Consider the following 19,605-nt stretch of genomic DNA (forward strand, 5'->3'; position numbering starts at 1 on the left):
TTGCATTGTGATAGTGGGTTGCCTCATCATTTGCCTTTCTTTTCAGTTAACTGCGTGTATTAAATGTGGATCTCCTATAGGAATTATGATAGTGGAACAACAGTCTTTTTTCCCTGTTCCTCAGGGTTTGGATTCTGGCAGTGCTGCATACTGTAACCTTTGTTAAGTCACTCAACCTTTTTGATCTTCATTTTTGCTCATATGGCAAATGGAGATTATACTTTGCTCTTAGGGTTGTTGTGAGGATTAAATGTGCGTAAATTGTTTTGTGCAGTGCCTGGCACTTAATATCCATAGCTGCTATTATTAATAATTATTAGTGTCAACTATAACTTTTTTTTCCTGATTACAAAAGTAATGACATTATTTTTTTTTTTTTTAATTTTTTTTTTTTCAACGTTTATTTATTTTTGGGACAGAGAGAGACAGAGCATGAACGGGGGAGGGACAGAGAGAGAGAGGGAGACACAGAATCGGAAACAGGCTCCAGGCTCTGAGCCATCAGCCCAGAGCCTGACGCGGGGCTCGAACTCACGGACCGCGAGATCATGACCTGGCTGAAGTCGGACGTTTAACTGACTGCGCCACCCAGGCGCCCCATGACATTATTTTAAATGGAAGATACGGGAAATGGACAGAACAAATAATCCTCAGTAATACCACAATGTGTATTGTTTTATATATATATATTTCATATTATCAAGACTATTATATATACAGTTCTGCATCTGTCACATAGTATATTTAGAGCATTTGTTTTCTCATATGATAAATAGTACTTTGGGAATATTTTGAAAGGTTACATAATACTCTGCTTTATGAACAACTATAATTTATGTAATTCTTCCATTATTGTTGGGCGTTTTAGGTTTCTATTATTTAATAATTTCTTTAGCCATAATGGGGTGTCTGGGTGGCTCAGTCAATTAAGCATTCGACTCTTGATTTTGCCTCAGGTCATGGTCTCACAGTTCATGAGATTGAGCCCCAGGCCAGGCTCTACACTGACAGTGCAGAGCCTGCTAGGGATTCTCTGTCTCACTCTCTCTGCCCCTCCCCTGCTTGTGCATGTGCTTTCTCAAAATAAGTAAAAGATAAATAGTAATAATTTCTTTAGGATGAATTCCTAGAAGTACAGATACTGGATCACATTACATATGTATTCATAAGACTCATGGTATATATATTGCTAAATTGTTTTCTGGAAAGATTATTTAAATATATTCACACAGCAGAAGTGTAAACTCTTAGTAGCACTGCATATTACAGTTTCTTTAGTAATACCTTTTTGTAAATTTTACTTGAGGCATAATGTATATACTAACTGAAATGAACAAAATTTAAAAGTTCACGGGTGATTATTCTCTGAAGTTAAATGTAGAATTTACAGTAAGCATCATTTACCATCTGTGGCAGATACTGGAGACTTAACCAGCATTCTTAAATAGAAATAGGAGGTTCTATTTCAGATTAGCTGAAAGTTCACTAGCAAATCAGTAAATGTTTTTTTTGGGTTGCTTTTGCTGAAAATATTTCTGAAATAAGTATTCATGACTTAACCAAGTATACTGAACATAAGTGAATATTTTTTTTTTTTTTTCAATGTTTATTTATTTTTGGGACAGAGAGAGACAGAGCATGAACGGGGGAGGGGCAGAGAGAGAGGGAGACACAGAATCGGAAACAGGCTCCAGGCTCTGAGCCATCAGCCCAGAGCCTGACGCGGGGCTCGAACCCACGGACCGCGAGATCGTGACCTGGCTGAAGTCGGACGCCCAACCGACTGCGCCACCCAGGCGCCCCCATAAGTGAATATTTTGTTGTTGATTTTAATATTAACGTTTGAGGATTTTTCCAATTCTTTTTGTGATTATATTGGATTCGGTTGCTGAATTAGGAGTCAGGAGACTTGAGTTCTAGGCCTGATTCTGCTTCTGTAAAGAAATCACCTAAACACTTTGAACATTAGTTCTCTTGCTTTTTTAAAAAAATATTTATTTGAGAGAGAGAGAACGCACGCATATGCGAGCAGGGGTGGGGCAGAGAGAGGGAGAGTGAGAGGTGGAGAGAAAGAATCTCAAGCAGGCTCTGTGCTTTGAATGGAGCCCAATGCAGGGATCGATCTCACAAACCATGAGATCATGACCTGAGCCAAAATCAAGAGTCTGATGCTTAACCAACTGAGCTACCCAGGTGCCCTATAGTTCTCTTATTTTTAAAATACATACAATAATGATCTATCCTAAGGCGATAACTCTTTAAGTAAAAAGTTTTGGGGCGCCTGGGTGGCGCAGTCGGTTAAGCGCCCAACTTCAGCCAGGTCACGATCTCGCGGTCTGGGAGTTCGAGCCCCACGTCAGGCTCTGGGCTGATGGCTCAGAGCCTGGAGCCTGTTTCTGATTCTGTGTCTCCCTCTCTCTCTGCCCCTCCCCCGTTCATGCTCTGTCTCTCTCTGTCCCCCAAAAAATAAATAAACGTTGAAAAAAAAAAAAAAGTTTTGTACGTGAAAAATAAATCTTAAAAGTTGTTGCAGAAAAAAAATAAGTTGAGGATACTGGCTAATCAAAATTTATTACATATTTTTCAAAACATGAAAATATGTAATTTTTTTTAATGTTTGTTTTTGAGACACAGTGTGTGAGCTGGGGAGGGGCAGAGAGAGAGAGGGAGACAGGATCTGAAGCAGGCTCCGTGCCAGAGTCCAGTGTAGGGCTCGAACTCACGAACTGTGAGCTCATGTCAGATGCTTAGCCAACTGAGCCCCCCAAGGTGCCCCAAAGACATTTTTAAACTATTTGCCTAAACTAGAACACTAGGTTCTATTTGACAGATTTTGAAGCATCCATATTGGTGATGACTTGAAATACAAACTGTTGATGTCTAGATTGCCTAAAATTTTCTTAATGATGGACCTGATTGGCTGAACAAGTAAATTATCATAGATACTATTCATTTCAAGAGGGTTTTTTTTAACTAAGTTCTTTTTTTTTTTGAAGATTTTTTTTTTAAGTTTATTTGTTTTGAGAGAGAGAGAGAGAGAGAGAGAGTCAGAGAGAGAGAGAGTCAGTCCCAAGCAGGCTCTGCGCTGTCAGTGCAGAGCCAGACATGGGACTCAGTCTCATGAACCGTGAGATCATGACCTGAGCTGAAATCAAGAGTTGGATGCTTAACCAACTGAGCCACCCAGGGGCCCCTTAACCAAGTTATTTCTGAAAAACCTTTTAAAAGATTGTTTTATTCTCTGTCTCATTTAAAGGTGAGCCGCTCGTCTTTGCTAATAGAACAGCCTGTGAAAAAAAGGCCTCTTTTGGATAATCAGGTGATAAACTCTGTGTGTGTTCAGCCAGAGCTACAGAATAATACAAAGCATGGAGATAATTCATCTGACACAGAAATGGAAGACATGATTGCTGAAGGTTTGTGGATTTTACTTAAGATACTGTTTAAATTAACTTTAACTTTCACTGCTTGAAACACGATATGGATTTTTATTCTACACATATTTTCACACTGGGAAGACAAAAGTAAATGGAAAGCTAATCAGACCTTTAATGGCTAAATAATTCAAATAGCAAGATGTTTAATTTGCATAAATGTCAGATTGACCTTTGAAGGAGTGTGGGAGGGAAAAGTTCCCCTATATACGAAAGTAGTTCAGAATTTTAGCATCAAAGCAACCAGTTCTCTTTTTCTAAGCGGACTGAGTTTGCTTAAAATTTTAAAACTCCTGGGTTGTTTGGTTTTAGGCTTTCCATATTCTGATGTTTGATGTCAAGTGAGAATTACAGTTGTATTAAGGATGTACTTGTCAATCAAGAAGTAATTAAATTTGTTCAAAGAGGAAAATATCACTAAATCTTCTTATTGTTAGAGACTCCTCTTTTGAAGACTTTAGTCTAATAGTGAATATTCCAGAATGAACACAAATACATTCAGAACTGATCCCTTTTATTGATTCTGATCATGGTCCTGTCCTTGCAACACAGTTGAATCAAATAACATTCAGTGTAGCCAGGGCTGCACAGTAGTGGTTTTATAAACATCTGTGTCAAAGTAGTTGTCCTCAGTATCTTAGTGTATTTCATCTGAAATTAATTTTCACATGTTTATTGAGCATGTACTGTGTGCCTGTACTTTGCTAAATTAAACAAAATAGCATGCTGGTAAACAAAATATATAATTGTCTTTGCCCACAGTTTGCCTGATTATTAAAAGGAAGGCACCTGTGTCATTGTTACTACCTTATAAACTGTTGCAGTATATTCATCCCTGGCTTATTTTTTATTTGAACAGGGAAGAGTATGATAGTATCAAATTTGGTTTTACTGCTAACTTATATTGAGATCAGTTTGGTTTCTTTTACTTAAAAAAATGTTAACAATGAGAAATTTCAAACCTACACAAATTAGAATTGTATAATGAATCCTCACCCAGACTCAACACTGTTACCTGATTTCAAACGTTATTTTTGCCACACTAGTTTCATCCATCTCTTTTGTTTTCCTCCCTCCGTTTCCCTTCTTCCTTTCTGTCACTTTTCTCTTTCTCTTCTTTTCTTCCCTCCTCCTTTCTGTTAAAAAAAAAAAAAGTCCTCATTTCATTGCGCATTTCTAAAAATATATACGGGGCATCTGGGTGGCTCAGGCAGTTAAGTGTCTGATGTCAGTCAGGTGATGATCTCTCAGTTCGTGAATCTGAGCCCTGTGTTGGGCTCCCTGCTGTCAGCATAGAGCCTGCTTCAGCTCCTATGTCTCCCTCTGTCTGCCCCTCCCCCCTCTCAAAAACAAACATTAAGGAAAAACCCACTAAGTTAAAAAAAAAAAAAAAGATTTTAAATAAAAATGCATACATTTTCTCATATAATAACTATAATGCTGTGTCACATGAAACAATATTAATAGTAATTCTTTGAGGTCATCTAGTACCTGGTTCATATTGAGATTTCCTCAATTATATAAATTGTATAAATATCCTTTTATAGTTATTTTTCAAATCAGAATCCAACAATGTCTACATTTTACCTCTTGTTATGAATTTAATTTCACTTAATTCCTGAATACTTTAGTTATACATACTATTCTGAGAAAATGTTTCATTTGAGCTGAAGAATAGTAAAGATGAATGTACAGGGATTTTTTTTTTTTGGCCTATAGCTACAATAAGTGTATATATGAACATTCTAAACTAAAAAGCACATATAATGTGCTGTCTTGTGTGTACACATTGGAGAAAAATGGAAAACTGTTTAGGAAGCTTCATAGCATATGCCATATATTCATGGCTTATAATATAATAGACATACAGCATATGTTAGACTGTGCTAGAGCCTGAGAGGAGCTTTTGACCTAGTAGGAACTGATGAATGTAAGATAACTAAGGAGTAACATATAGTAAGTTTTAAATGAAGTGTATAGACAGTATGAACTTGGGACTTTAAGTTTTAAAACTAGTTGAGATAAAAACCACATTGTGCTTTTATAATCACAATGAGGTATCATCTCACACAAGTCAGAATGGCTAGTATCAAAAAGATAAGTGTTGGTGAGGATGTAGAGAAAAGGGAACCCTCATGTATGGTTGGTGGGAATGTAAATTGATGCGATCACTATGGAGAATAGTATGATGGTTCCTCAGAAAACTAAAAAAAGACATAGCATATGATCCAGTAATTCCACTTTTGAGTATTTACCCAAAGAAAATGAAAACATTAATTTAAAAAGATATATGCACCCCTGTATTTACTGCATCATTATTTATAGTACCCAAGATGTGGAAGCAGCCCGTGTCCATCAATAGGTGAATGAATAAATATGTAGTATATATCACAATGGAATATTACTCAGCCATAAAAAAGAATGGAATTTTGCTATTTGTGACAACATGGATGGACCTATAGGGTGTTACGCTAAATGAAATAAACCAGACAATCTGATTTCGCTTATATGTGAATTCTAAAAGATAAAACAAGCAGGGGAGCCTGTGTGGCTCAGTTGGTTGAGCGTCTGACTCTTGACCTCAGCTTAGGTCATGATCCCAGGGTTGTTGTGGGATCGGGCTCCACATCAGGCTCTGTGCTAAGCATGGAGCCTGCTTAAGATTCGCATGCTTGCTCACTCTGTCTCTCTCTCTCTCTCCCCTCCCTCCTCTCCCTGCTCTCTTTCTCTTTAAAAAAATAACAATAAAAAAATAAAAAAATAACCACAGAAAGAAATAGACTTATAAATATGGAGAACAAACTGGTGGTTGCCAAAGGAGAGAGGATGGGAGGATGGGTGAAATTAGTGCAGGAGATTAAAAGGTACAGACTTCCAGCCATAAAATAATTAAGTCACATGGCTGAAAAGTACAGTATAGGGAATATAGTAGTATTGTTACACATTTGTAGCAAGTATTTCATAATGCATATAATTACTGAATGACTATCTTGTGTACCTGAAACTAATTTTTCAATTATACTTCAATCAAAAAAAACCTGGTTGATGGAATGTTCTGAATATGTCTGTTAAATCCATCTGGTACAGTGTGTCATTCAAAGTCACTGTTACCTTGTTGATTTTCTGTTTGGATGATCTGTTATTTGTGTAAATGGGGTGTTAAAGTCTGCTACTATTATTCCTGTCGATGATATCCTTTGTATTTGTTATCAACTATTTTACGTATTTGGGTGCTTTGACATTGGGTGCATAAATATTTACAATTGTTATATCCTCTGTTATACCCTCTTGTTGGATTGTCCCCTTTATTATTATATAGTGTCCTTTGTCTCTTCTTACAGTCTTTGTTTTAAAGTCTATTTTGTCTGATTTAAGTATTGCTATCCTAGATTTCCTTTGACATCCATTTGCATGATAAATGTTTCTCCGTCCCCTCCTTTTCAATCTACAGTTGTCTTTTGGTCTGAAATGAGTCGCTTATAGGCAGCATATAGATGGGTCTTGCTTTTTTATCCACCCTGTCACCCTGTGTCTTTTGATTGGAGCATTTAGTCCATTTACATTCAAAGTAATTACTGATATGTGTTTGTTGACACTTTGTTACTTGTTTTATGGTTGTTTCTATAGAACACTTGAAAAGAATGCAAACTGGTACAGCCACTGTGGAAGACACTATGGAGGTTCCTCAAAAAATTAAAAATAGAACTACTCTCCATTCCAATAATCGCAGTATTGGGTATTTCCCCCCAAAATACAAAAACGCTAATCCAAAGGGATACATGCACACCTATGTTTACTGCAGCATTATTTATAATAACCAGCACTGGAAGCAGCCCAAGTGTCAGATGAATATATAAAGAAAATGTGATATTTACATACAATGGAATATTATCCAGCCATAAAAAAGAATGAAATTTTGCCATTTGCAACCACATGGATAGAGCTAGAGAGTATCACGCTAAGTGAAATAAATCAGTTAGACAAAGATAACAAGATCTCACTTACATGTGGAATTTAAGAAACAAAACAAATGAGCAAAGGAAAAAGGAGACAAACCAAGAAACAGAGTCTTAACTATCAAGAACAAACTGATGGTTACCAGAGGGGAAGTGGGGGAACTAGGTGATGGGATTAAAGATTATGCTGATGGAAAACAACAGCAACAACAAACTTGGTGGAGATTATTGCCAGTTTGGTAAGTTTTCTGTAAAGATGGGATTTGACCTGGGATGATAAAACACAGATTTAAGTTAATGAACAGGAAGAACCTTTTAAGTTGGAACCATGAATAAATGTACAAAGGAGGTGCAGTAACTTCATAAGGGGGCAGCAAAAAGTAGACTCTTGGGTTAGAGAAGTAATGAGAAGTAAGACTGGCAGAATCAGATTGTAGAGCATCTTGGATATTTGACCAAGTAGTTAGGAGTTATCTTGTCAAGAGGATGGTTACTGAAGATTTTTAGGCAGGTAACATGAAAAGAGGGTTTTTGGAAACTGCTGGTCATCTGTAGGATGAATGTAGGTTTGGCATGTAATTGATACTTGTAGTTATGTTGAGAAGAGAAAGGAAAGGATTTATGGAGGATAAGGCAAAGGGTAGTTTAACAGGGTAAGTTACCAGAGTAAGACAAAGAAAGATTTAAAGATGATTAATCTGAGCAAGGAGTAAGTAGTAAATAAACCATAGAGATCTAATGCATAATATAATTGCTTGGAGACTAAAACTGAAGTATTCCAACCACTAAACAGGAAGGATAACAGGGTGATGGAGGTGCTAAATACTGCTACAATAGCAATCATCATATATAAATGTAACACATTGTACATTTAAATTTGCACAGTGTTATAAGGTAAATGTAGTCCATGAAAAAGACGAATCTGTTTCACAGTAGAGATATTTACATAGAATATGCCAAATTTTTAAATATTTCATTTAATTTCCCAAGGTAATTTTATAAAGTGTTTCTATTACTGTGTACTTCACTGTTTATGGGAAGTACTATAGGGTGAAATGGTGAGGTCATTTATTTAGTGGCTTTTAGTAGTATATACAGTTTAATTCAGTAGAATAAAACTTAGTGTAAGGATTATTCTGGCACCTAAGCTGCCAGTGTGTTAGGGCTCTGTCATCCCTAGAATGTTGCTTTCATTTCTAAGATAGTTAATCTTCATTTTCACATTCTAAAGAGTGAGTTGGGGGAAAGGGCATCACACGTCATGAATGGCCACACCTTGGGCACAAACTGTAGTTTTTGTTTTCAGAGACCCTATGTCTTGTTACAAATTAGGATTTGTTGCTGTAGGAGAAAAGTGAAGAATGGAAGGGGGAGAATTACCAGCTGTCTGTGCCATAGACTCCTATCTTTATTAGCTGAAGCAACAGTTTTCGAACTCTTTTGGCTCTGTAATTTTTTATTCACCAATGTAGAAAAGTAGCCTTGTTAACATTACCAAATTTGTTAAAATTCTGACAAACATTGGAACAGAGACAGAGCATGAGCAGGGGAGGAGCAGAGAGAGAGGGAGACCCAGAATCCGAAGCAGGCTCCAGGCTCTGAGCTGTCAGCACAGAGCCCGATGCGGGGCTTGAACTCACGGACTATGAGATCATGACCTGAGCCGAAGTCGGACGCTCAACCTGAGCCACCCAGGTGCCCCGAGGAACAGATTTTTGAATCTGTTAATGTTCCTCTCTTCATTATGAAAAATAAAGCTGATGTTCATTTTTAGGTTGTTAGCCCTTAGACCATACCTGTTTGGACCCAAAACATTTCTTCTTCTTTATAAGGTATTCTAGCCTATTATCACATGTTGTATATTGCGACATTAATTAATAGAAACTTTTTAAACAAAGCTTTCAGTGTAGTCTGGAAGTGGAACAACTTGATGACCAGACTCTTTAGGGCCAGATTGGTGTCAGTGGTAGGTGACTGAGAGGTTCTGTCTCCTGTATAGGCTTTTCAAAGTCAGTTCAGGTTTCAAGCATGACAAAGTGAAAACAATACTGGAAGTTGTGACATCAGGTCCCAGGAATGTGTTGTTGAGCCACAGTTGTGTAAAAGGCATTTCTAGGTCATTGGAAGGAGTAATTTTAGTTTTACTTCTTTTGAGACCATTTCTTCTTCATTGCTACTCAGTGGATGAGTTTTACTTATGAAGATAGTCCTGAAAAATTTTTTAAAATGACCTCTTGCTAGTTCATGATTTGATCAGTCATGATGATGTATTTGGATGTCCCCTGGAACTTCAGAATTTCAGAGTGTGTTTTTAGTAGCTGTAGCCGTCTTATGTTGCTTTAGCACTTTGCCATTGCTTCTCCAATAACACTAGGATAGACTGCCTAAACTTCCTGAGAACATGTCATCCATGCCTACATTTCAGAGTCTCTTTATCTTAATAAGCCTTTGGTTAAATGAGTAACATAGAAAAGCACACATGGAACTCATAGCTAAAAGCTTTAATTGGTAAAGTGTGTTTCGTGTATTTTACATAACGTGGCCTAGGAATTATGGTGACGCAAGAACATGGTAGAATATGGTGGGTTTAAGAATGTTAACGGTTTTTAGTTCTTAAGTACTTATTACAGGTCTTGGTACTCTTAATTCTTATGTGGAAAATAGGAAATGGAACTGCCTCTTTTTTATGCCTACTGTCGTCGTTGCAGTTCTTTGAGAAAGGTATTATAAACCCCATTTTACAGATGAGAAAGCTGTGGGCGATGAAAATTAAATTGCTTGCTGCTGAATACTGGAGGATTTAGGTAGGAGGTTTCCTTGGGTCTAGTGCTATGGCTTGAAGAAAACTATGGATATGGGGGTGGGGGGGAGAGGGAAGGATATTCTAACTTAATAGTGCTCTGACAAGAAGGAGCAGAGGTTAGAAATGACAAAATTATTTGTGATTTTTAAGATTAATATAAATTATTTTTATTTTTATACGATACATATAAAAGGGAGTATTTTATAATTAGGTATCTATATCTTTATATTTTCTGTTATATATTGTAGATCTTTGAAAAGGTTAATTATCTTAGATGCTCCTCTGACATCAAGTATATTAAAATTTTAGCTCTTCTTTGAAGGCATCCTCATCTCCAGTTACAATGAAATGTTCTCTGCTATATATCTTCATAGCACAGGGAACCAAAATTCATAGCCTATACAGTGCTTTTTGAAAGTGTTCCTCCTGAAGGTTACTTACTCATCTTCACTTCTTGTAACACTGCTCAATAAAGTTATTTGCACATGTTGGATTCTTAGCAGAATGAACCTTTAAAAATGCATTGCTTACTTATATAAAGAAAATTCCATAAAGTTTTTATAGAGGAGCAAGAGGGAATTGATGGATGCAGTTGCTTTTGTAGTATCTTCCTTGCCAAAGTGACTGTGGATTGAAAAGTTAAAAGACCATTCCTTTAAGTTTCCTGGAGGGACTGAACTAGCTGCATCCAACCAAAGTAGAGGCTTAAAATTTGCCACAATTAAATTTTTGGAAGTTTTTTTCCTTTGTTTCCTTCTTTTTTAGAGACATTAGAAGAAATGGACAGTGAGTTGCTCAAGTGTGAATTCTGTGGGAAGATGGGATATGCTAATGAATTTCTTCGGTCAAAACGATTCTGTACTATGTCCTGTGCCAAAAGGTATTTCTATTCTCTTGACTTTCCTAAAGCATAAACCAACAACTACTGTAACAAAACCAAAAAACTTGTAGAGTTTACCAGTGGCCAAAACTAGATATTGTAATATAGAGGAAGAATATCAAATAGGCATTATCTGGAGCTACTTTGATATTTAGTTATTAAATTTTGTTCTGTGAAAATTACATATTCATAACATTTACAGTGAGTTTTACAGCATATTCTGATACTGAAGTAGCAATCTCATGTTAAGAATATGCTTAGGAGAATCTCTCCTGTGAACAGACAGACTACTAATCCTTAAGGTATCAAAACAGTATTTCTTTTATCACCTGGTTGTTGGTCAGTATTAAAATACCAAGATTTACTTTGTTTTTTGTTTATTTTATTTTATTAATTTAATTTTAATTTTATTAGAGAGCCTGGGGAGGGGAGAGAGGCAGAGGGAGAGAGAGAATCTCAAGCAGGCTCCACTCTTAGTGCACAGCCCAATGTGGGGCTCAGTCCCACGACCCTGGGATTGTGACTTGAGCCAAAATCAGGAGTCAGACACTCGATCCACTGAGCCACCCAGGCGCCTCAGGATTTACTTTTTTTTGTTTTAAAATGTTTTAATTTTTTTTAATTATATCCTATTTATTTTAGCTTTTTAAGTGGGACAGCTGTAGCACAATTTCTCCACATTGTTACATTATCAGAGAGCAAAATATGTCTTTTCTAAATCTCTATTTTCAATAGTAATATTATAGGTAAACAGTACTAATAACAAAAGAAATGTTTAGGGCCTTTGTTACTCTTGTCACAGATTTAGTTTACGTTAAAAAAAAAAAAAAAACCTGATGCTGATAATAAATCCTAATATAAGTATTCACCACTAGAGGTGAGGTGTACATACAGATTATTTTGAAATTTGTTCTCTGTTCCAGGAAGTGATGATTCTCTCAAAGAATATAAGATCTTAATTGTTTACATCTAGGGATTTTCTTGAACATACTATTTAGTATGGTGCCACTTAAATATACTTAGTAAAACTTAAGTAAGTAATAGAAGTATTTTCCACCAAAAATGGCTTCATTTGGTTTCTCATGTCAATTTGTTATTCACATATTATCTCACGTTGTTGATAGCCCTAAGCAAGTTCTATAACTCCTGTTTAAACTTGGGAGTTTTCCATAAGAAAGACTAGTGGCTCTCTGGTTCTAAGTGATTAACAACTCTGAGGAAAAAGGGCAGCCTTTCATAATATTTTAAAGGTCTTGATTATTTAGAAGTTATTTCAGAACATTTAATGCTACCATCACTCCTCCCAGAGATGATTACTGAGTTGTCAAGTTATTCTACGTAGGTGAATTTCTTTAGAAGGTTAGGGATCTTAACATAAGAGAAATGCAGACAGAGCAAAAAGGAGAGGATAAATTAGGTCAGGGAAGAAATGCTGCTATTTACATGTCTGCCTTGGAGATTTAAATATTTAGGGACTAAACAGCGAGTATAAGGTTAGTCTCTCTTCTCTGCTCTCTAGTCTTGGAGGAAGGAAGGTTTGTGAATGGAAATTGCTATGAATGGAAATCAGAAACCTACAGTGCTGAGCCCACAGATCAGCATAATGAACACAGCTGAGCTTGTTGAATTGTTTTAGGGTAACATGAAGTGGCCATCAGGACACTTTTTGTTTTTTAAGTTTATTTAGGAGAGAGTGAATGTGTGAGTTGGGGAGGGTCAGAGAGAGAGAGGAAGAGAGAAAATCCCAAGCAGACTCTGCCCTGGGCTTGATCCCAGGGACCCTGAGATCATGACCTGAGCTGAAATCAAGAGTCAGACACTTAACCAAATGAGCCACCCAGGTGCCCTGTGAACACATTTTTAAATATATATATATTTTTTAGGGAAAAAATAGCTTATTCATTTTCATGGTACTCCTTCCACCTCCTGATCTCTTCATAAAACATAGGTGAGGAAAATACACTTTGGTATCTGTATATTGGTCCTAGGATAGTTACCAATAGCAAAGTTAATTGGGATTTATTCTTGTCATTTTCCTGAGAAATCTTAGAGGAAGAGTCTTGACAATATGAAGTTACAGGGCAGTTTTTTTAAAAAATATTTTTAAGACAGTGAGGTGGCAGGGACAGAGGATCCAAGGCAGGCTCTGTGCTGACAGCAGAGCCCGATGTAGAGCATGAACTCATGAACTGTGAGATCATGACGTGGGCTGAAGTCAGATGCTTAACCAACTGAGCCACTCAGGTGCCCCTACAGTAGCAGGTTTGGATGTATAAAAAAAGAGGAACTGTATGTATTTTTCTTAGCCTTTCTTTAGCTTTTCAGAAATTTGTTTCTTAGATTATCTCTTCTGCTTTTTTTTTTTTTAAGTTTATTTATTTTGAGAGAGTGAGAACGTGAGAGAGTGGAGGGGCAAAGAGAAGAGAGATAATCCCAAGCAGGCTCTTCACTGTCAGCACAGAGCCCAGTGCGGGGCTCCATCTCACAAACTGTGAGATCATGACCTGAGCCAATCTCAAGAGTTGGATGCTTAACTGACTGAGCCACCCTGGGCATCCCTTGCTCTTCTTTCTAGGGAAAGGGTTGGCAAACTGTACCCAGGCCACATCCTCTGTGTATCCTGTTTTTGGATGGCCCCTGAGCTAAGGATTGTTTTTAAATTTTTAGGGGGTTGGAAAAAAAATGAAAATAATATTTCACGACACATGAAAACTATGTGAAACTCAAATTTTACTCTAAATAAAATCTTTTTGGAACACAGCCATGCTCATTTATTGTTCATGGCTGATGGCTGCTTTCATGTTACAGTTACAGTGTTAAGTAGTTGTGACAGTCTTGTATTGTCTACAAAGACAAAAATATTTACCGTCTGGTCCTTTGTAGAAAAAGTTTACCAGCCCTGTTCTAGGGCCTTGAAACCCAATAAACAGGCACAGGACTTTTTTTAAACTGTCATCATGTCTTATATTAAAAAAATATTAGTCTATTTTGATAAAATGAAAATAATCTTCCAGCCAGTTTTAAAGAATTATGTGTATGTGAATTTCCTAAATAGTGAGAACTATGATGAATTCGTGCAACTTCAAAATCTCAACTTTACGTTTTCACTCTTTGATTTCAGTATTATTTGAAAAATCTTTTACTAGCCATTTGAGATTTCCCCCTCTCTACTATACTAACCTTTCTTACTATATTAATCTCTCTTCAGAAACGATTACTTAGGAAAATAGTTTGAACATCTACACAATTAATTCAAACTTCTTTTTTCCTGGAGCCTTGAATTATTTTGCAGTAAATTGGTTATCCTCTATATCATGCTGTTATTAGGAGAAAATACCAATACCTATTGGATATCCAATAATGTATTGAGAGCTATATTATGATATATACAGAGACTATTTTTTGACTGTCACCATAAGTAAATCCATTGAACACTACTATGGTTTACTTTCTGAGGTATCACAGTCTTTAATGAAGTATCTGGCACTTACTGATTCACAAGTGCACTTTAAAGTCATAATTAAATACTAAATGGAGTGTTCCATATATCATTTAATATTTTTTCTTACTTGAATTTCTTAGGTACAATGTTAGCTGTTCTAAAAAATTTGCACTTAGTCGTTGGAATCGTAAGCCTGATAATCAGAGTCTTGGGCATCGTGGCCGTCGTCCAAGTGGCCCTGATGGGGCAGCAAGAGAACATATCCTTAGGCAGGTCTGTAGAAACCTTGCTTCAATGTACAATACCCTTTTCAGAAATGTAAGGAAAGTGCAATGCTGTATTTTACTTGTACTACATTTTCCAGCTTCCAATTACTTATCCATCTGCAGAAGAAGACTTGGCTTCTCATGAAGATTCTGTTCCATCTGCTATGACAACACGCCTGCGCAGGCAGAGTGAGCGGGAAAGAGAACGTGAGCTCCGGGATGTGAGAATTAGGAAAATGCCTGAGAACAGTGATTTGCTACCAGTTGCACAAACAGAGCCATCTATATGGACAGTTGATGATGTCTGGGCCTTCATCCATTCTTTGCCTGGTATGTAATTCACCACTTTGGCCTTAATATTTTTCTTGTGCATTCACACACAGGAATGATGTTAGATCCATCCACACCTATTGCACTAAAGGGCTAGAGAAGTACTATGTATATGTGTTAATTAAATGGCATTTGCTATTGAAATGTGATCTGTTTCCTCTTGCTTATTCCCTCAGCACAACTGGGTATTTTCTCATACCCCCCAAGTCGATAAAAACTGACTAGTCCTGCTTCTGCTGTGACACCTCAGCCGGTGAAGATATTAAAGGTGCTCTCTTCTCTTCAGTCTGATTTCTCTCGAGAGGTCAGTAGAGAGATTGAGTCAGACACTTCTTCCCTTCTGCTCTTCTATTTTTCTATTCCATTTCCTCTTTATTTCCTAATTTAACCTTTTTTAAATAAAATAAGAGAGACTATATATATATATTTTTTCTTTTTGCATTTTTGAAAGCTAATCAAGACCTTTTAGAATATGATAACATTTTGGTTTCTTTTTAAAAAATCAAGCTGGTTCTTTTAAAGGAAGCTGCATTCCTTGATTCTTTTCAATAAGTAGACATCAAGAACACTTCTGGAATTTGATTTTTTAAGTAGACAACTAAAATTCATTTATGATACTCCATTCCAATATTGAGGGTAACTTTCTTATTTATGTTTTTTCTGCTCTCTCATTTTGGTACTCTTTCCATCAGCTTAATTCTTTATGTTCTTTATCCTTTTTTAATGCAACAGTCTTTTATATCTACTTTCTCCAAGGGGCTGGTTACTAAAGATAATTGCAGCATTGCTCATGATGAGACCCACAATGATTATATATATTAAGAGTATATATTTTTTTAAATCAGCAAATCTTATTCATTCCATTATGAATATGGAAAACAAGGAGATTTTTTAAATGTTTGCCCCATTTTGATTTTATTGTGAATCATACTGTTTCTCTTGACACAAGCTTTCCAAAAAAGTATATTCCCTTTGAACTTGTCTACAGACTTAGTAAAATTAATCCAGCTACTTTTGCTGATTAATCTATGAAGGTAACCACTATCTCAGAAGCAAACCTACAGTTAATGTGCTGAGTGAAGAAAGTATATTCAGAACTAGTACTACTTTAAAAAAACCTGTCATTTTACCTTATATACAGAATTCTATGACATTTTATTGTTTTTTCTTTTTTTAAGGTTTATGCATTTATTTTGATGGAGAGAGAGTGGGGTGTGGGGCAGGGAGAGAGGGAAAGAGAATCCCAAGCAGGCTCTACACTGTCAGCACAGAGCCCAGTGTGGGGCTTGAACTCAAACCATGAGATCGTGACCTGAGCCGAAAGCAAGACCTGGTTGCTTAATTGACTTGAGCCATCCAGGCGCCCCATTTTATTATTTTTCAGTACCTTGTTTTAGAAATGCTAAATAAGTCTTTTTTTAATTAAACAAGTTATAGTCACTTTTAAAGAAAGATTGCAATTGTTTTAAAGAGAGGATACATTTTTCATAGAAGATTTTGAAGCACACACCTAAGAAAACTTAGGTGTGAGTTAAGCGCTGACCATAGAGGTTTTGAATCTGCTTTAAAACTGGTATGTTAGAGGATGGTGAGTCTTCACTGGTTGTGGTTTTAATATATAAGGACTGAAATAAATTTTAGTTTTTAGGCCAGTCTAGATATCATGAGAATTAACACTGGAATCTTTACTGATCCCCTGGGGCTTGACTTTGATTCTGTCCTTTTCAGAAGTAGTTTCCACATGGGGCGTGTGAACTGTTAGCCTGATTTCTCATTTGGGGGAAACTATTTCCTTTGGGAAAGGAGGGTTCGTTCATAACCTGAGGAAAGTAGTTGGTCAAATAATGAACAATTAATAGATATCTGATTCTTCTAGCATTTCATATGCTTTTTTTTTTTTTAGAACAAAGACTAAATTCTTGTCTCATTCTTGCTTCTTCAGTTGAAAAAAAATATTATTGCTTATAGCTTGAGATGCTTGTCTTACTGAGTTCATTGAGACACAATTTTGCCAGTTATTCAAAGAATATTACATATCATTAAAGGGAAACTGCTTTATAATTTAGAATTGCTTGGTACTGTGTAAGTCTGCTTAATGTAACTCTGCTTTCCTTTTACTGATTAAATGGGACTATTTCCAAACTGCTTTGACAGGCTAAATAACAAGATTATCTGTGTGATCAGTTCTATCTTCTTTCACAAAGTTTCTCTGAGTAATTAATGTCTGTGACTTAAAGAAAATCTTCTATCAGAAAATGCTTTTGTCTTCATTTCTGTGTACTCGTTTGGCCTTTGTAAACTTGTTTGAAGCCTCTTTCAAGCTCATTCAGGAATGTGTTCCACCCCCCACCAAGAAGTCTACTTTCAAACTTTTCTCATAGAAGGAACGAGCTTATAAATTTTGTAATCTCTTATATTTTCATTCTTTCCAGTTGAGATAGACTTCCCTCTTTATTCAAGGCACTTATATTTACTCCTAGAGTTTGCTCTTCTCTTCGTGTAATATCATCTTGTGAACCATCCTGGTGAGACCATGTTAGAGCTGGTATGCTTTATACCCAATCTCAGAGCTGTTACCACAGTGAAAAATTATTTTCTTCTCAAGTTTTGTGTATTCAGAAGTTCTCTAGAGGAACGATTCTTGTTTTCAACTAACTGCAGTTCTCTTAACTCTTGTTACAATGCAAACATCAGTTTATTTGGTATTTATTGATTTGTGAATTTGTAGTAGATTCACTTTTTCTGTAGGCATATAAAGTAGGAATTATCTAAAAATATATGATTATTGGTTTTCATAATACTAATATTGGGACTTGTTTACATTGTGGCAAGTGATCTATTTCACCAGCCTGAAATTTTGTGTAGAGTGCTTTCATTTTGGGTTTAGCTGAAAAAGTGACTGGACATTGCAAAGTATAGTTGTGACTCATGTCCGTTTGTAGAGGCCGATGCCCATCTTGATAGCTGCTTCTGGTGACATAAACCCAACAAGGTGACTGGTTGCTGCAGGTAGGATATGTTTGGTAGGAGTCCCTGGGGCACCAGCCATTTTATAGAAGTAGATTCTAGTGTCAGAAACTCAATACCTTGAGCGTCTAAAAATTTTTTGAAAATTCACTTTTCTTTAATAAGTTTCTGGAAGAGTATTTGCTTCTGCCTCCCCACCCCCACTTTTTCTTTTTAAAGTAATTTTATTTTTTCATTTCTATACTAATGTATAGTATAACTACCCTTAGTTGTGGTTGGCTTAAGAGAGTTATCGATCCAAAATTCTGAAGATAATGCATTCCTACTCAATCATGTGGTTTCCCAAAACATTTTTTGTTCTTTATTATTTTGCTAATACGTTTACTTAGTACCAGAAGACATTTGAAGAGGGATCTCACAATACAGAGGAACAAAAACATGCTATACATTTCCTCATGGAAAACTCCTTGTTTCTATTCCCAAACGTAGCTCTTACAGTCCTCATTACTTCTCATTGCTCCTGTTTTCTGACTCTAAGTAAGTCCTGCCCTATCTTTCTCTCTCTTTTCTTTTCCTGTGTTCTTGTAAGTAAGACTGAAGAGAGAAGAACATTAGTTCTTTCATAAAAAGAAGGATGAAGTCACAACTAGATGCAAGATTAGTCAGTTTTGTCTGCCCAGTTTTGAGAGCTACCTCTGGGAAAAGAAAGGGAGCTTTCTATGGTGAGTAATCCCATTTTAACTGTATAATTTCTTTTATATGGTAAATGGCAAAGCTGTAACAGTCTGCATAGGGTACTTTTGAAAGGTCAGTTTTTAAGTCTGAGAAATTAAAATAGAGAAGTTAAAAAACTGGCTGCTATATATGAAACAGGAAAGAACTAACAGAGAAGATGGGAATAGAAATAACCAAGAGAAGGCCATACAGCTAAATACAGAAAGAAGTGTATTATTACTATTACAAATAGCTCCTCCGTGGCAGATTCTGTTTTTGTTCATTGTTTGTTTATTTACTCATCCAGTCCTTCACTTATACAAAAAAGTATGTATTTAGCCCCTAACAATGCTTTGAGCATGGTGCTGGGGTTCTAGGGATGACATCATTATCTTCTATAAACAAGAGGATGACACATTTGCAATAGAAAGGATAATCATTTCAGCAGAGTTGTGCTATCCAGGGGTGTAATACAACCATTTCTAGTTTTCATTATCTTTGTGTTTTCTCTTAGAATGTTGATTTGAATAAAACCGATTTTAAGCTGTTAGTTTTTATTCTTAAATTCATTTTTTATAATTTCACTCTTATAAGGAAGCTTCCACATTACTGCATTCTCTCCTTTCTTGGTTCCTTAACTCATTACCTTCCCTGGTTGTTTCCTTACCCTTCGTGGGGAAGTTTATTGAGTAACCTGGCTGTGCAGACTTTGGTAGATAATAAAAACGTTTGAGGTTCAAGTAGATGTTAGCATTGTTACCTGCTGAAGCACCTGGTTTACATTGAGAGATAAAATATTGTTTGGTAAGAGAT

General features: G+C 36.3%; 1 protein-coding gene across 10 annotated transcripts in view; it reads left to right on the forward strand.

Annotated features, from left to right (window-relative positions):
- The window catches only part of PHC3 (polyhomeotic homolog 3), a 105,300-nt gene that overhangs the window by 76,112 nt on the left and 9,583 nt on the right, over window positions 1-19,605 (forward strand). For 5 of the 10 annotated variants that reach the window (XM_045503009.1, XM_045503004.1, XM_045503005.1 and 2 more), the window contains 4 exons: window positions 3,257-3,416; window positions 10,959-11,073; window positions 14,656-14,788; window positions 14,880-15,111. In XM_045503009.1, the coding sequence (XP_045358965.1) occupies window positions 3,257-3,416; window positions 10,959-11,073; window positions 14,656-14,788; window positions 14,880-15,111 (640 nt within the window). Of the gene's footprint in view, window positions 1-3,256; window positions 3,417-10,958; window positions 11,074-14,655; window positions 14,789-14,879; window positions 15,112-15,287; window positions 15,416-18,671; window positions 18,801-19,605 lie in introns of those variants that run through there. The other 5 variants (XR_006718514.1, XR_006718515.1, XM_045503010.1 and 2 more) reach the window with 5 other exon arrangements.

Source organism: Leopardus geoffroyi, chromosome C2 (genome assembly GCF_018350155.1).
Source record: "Leopardus geoffroyi isolate Oge1 chromosome C2, O.geoffroyi_Oge1_pat1.0, whole genome shotgun sequence".
NCBI lineage: Eukaryota > Metazoa > Chordata > Mammalia > Carnivora > Felidae > Leopardus > Leopardus geoffroyi.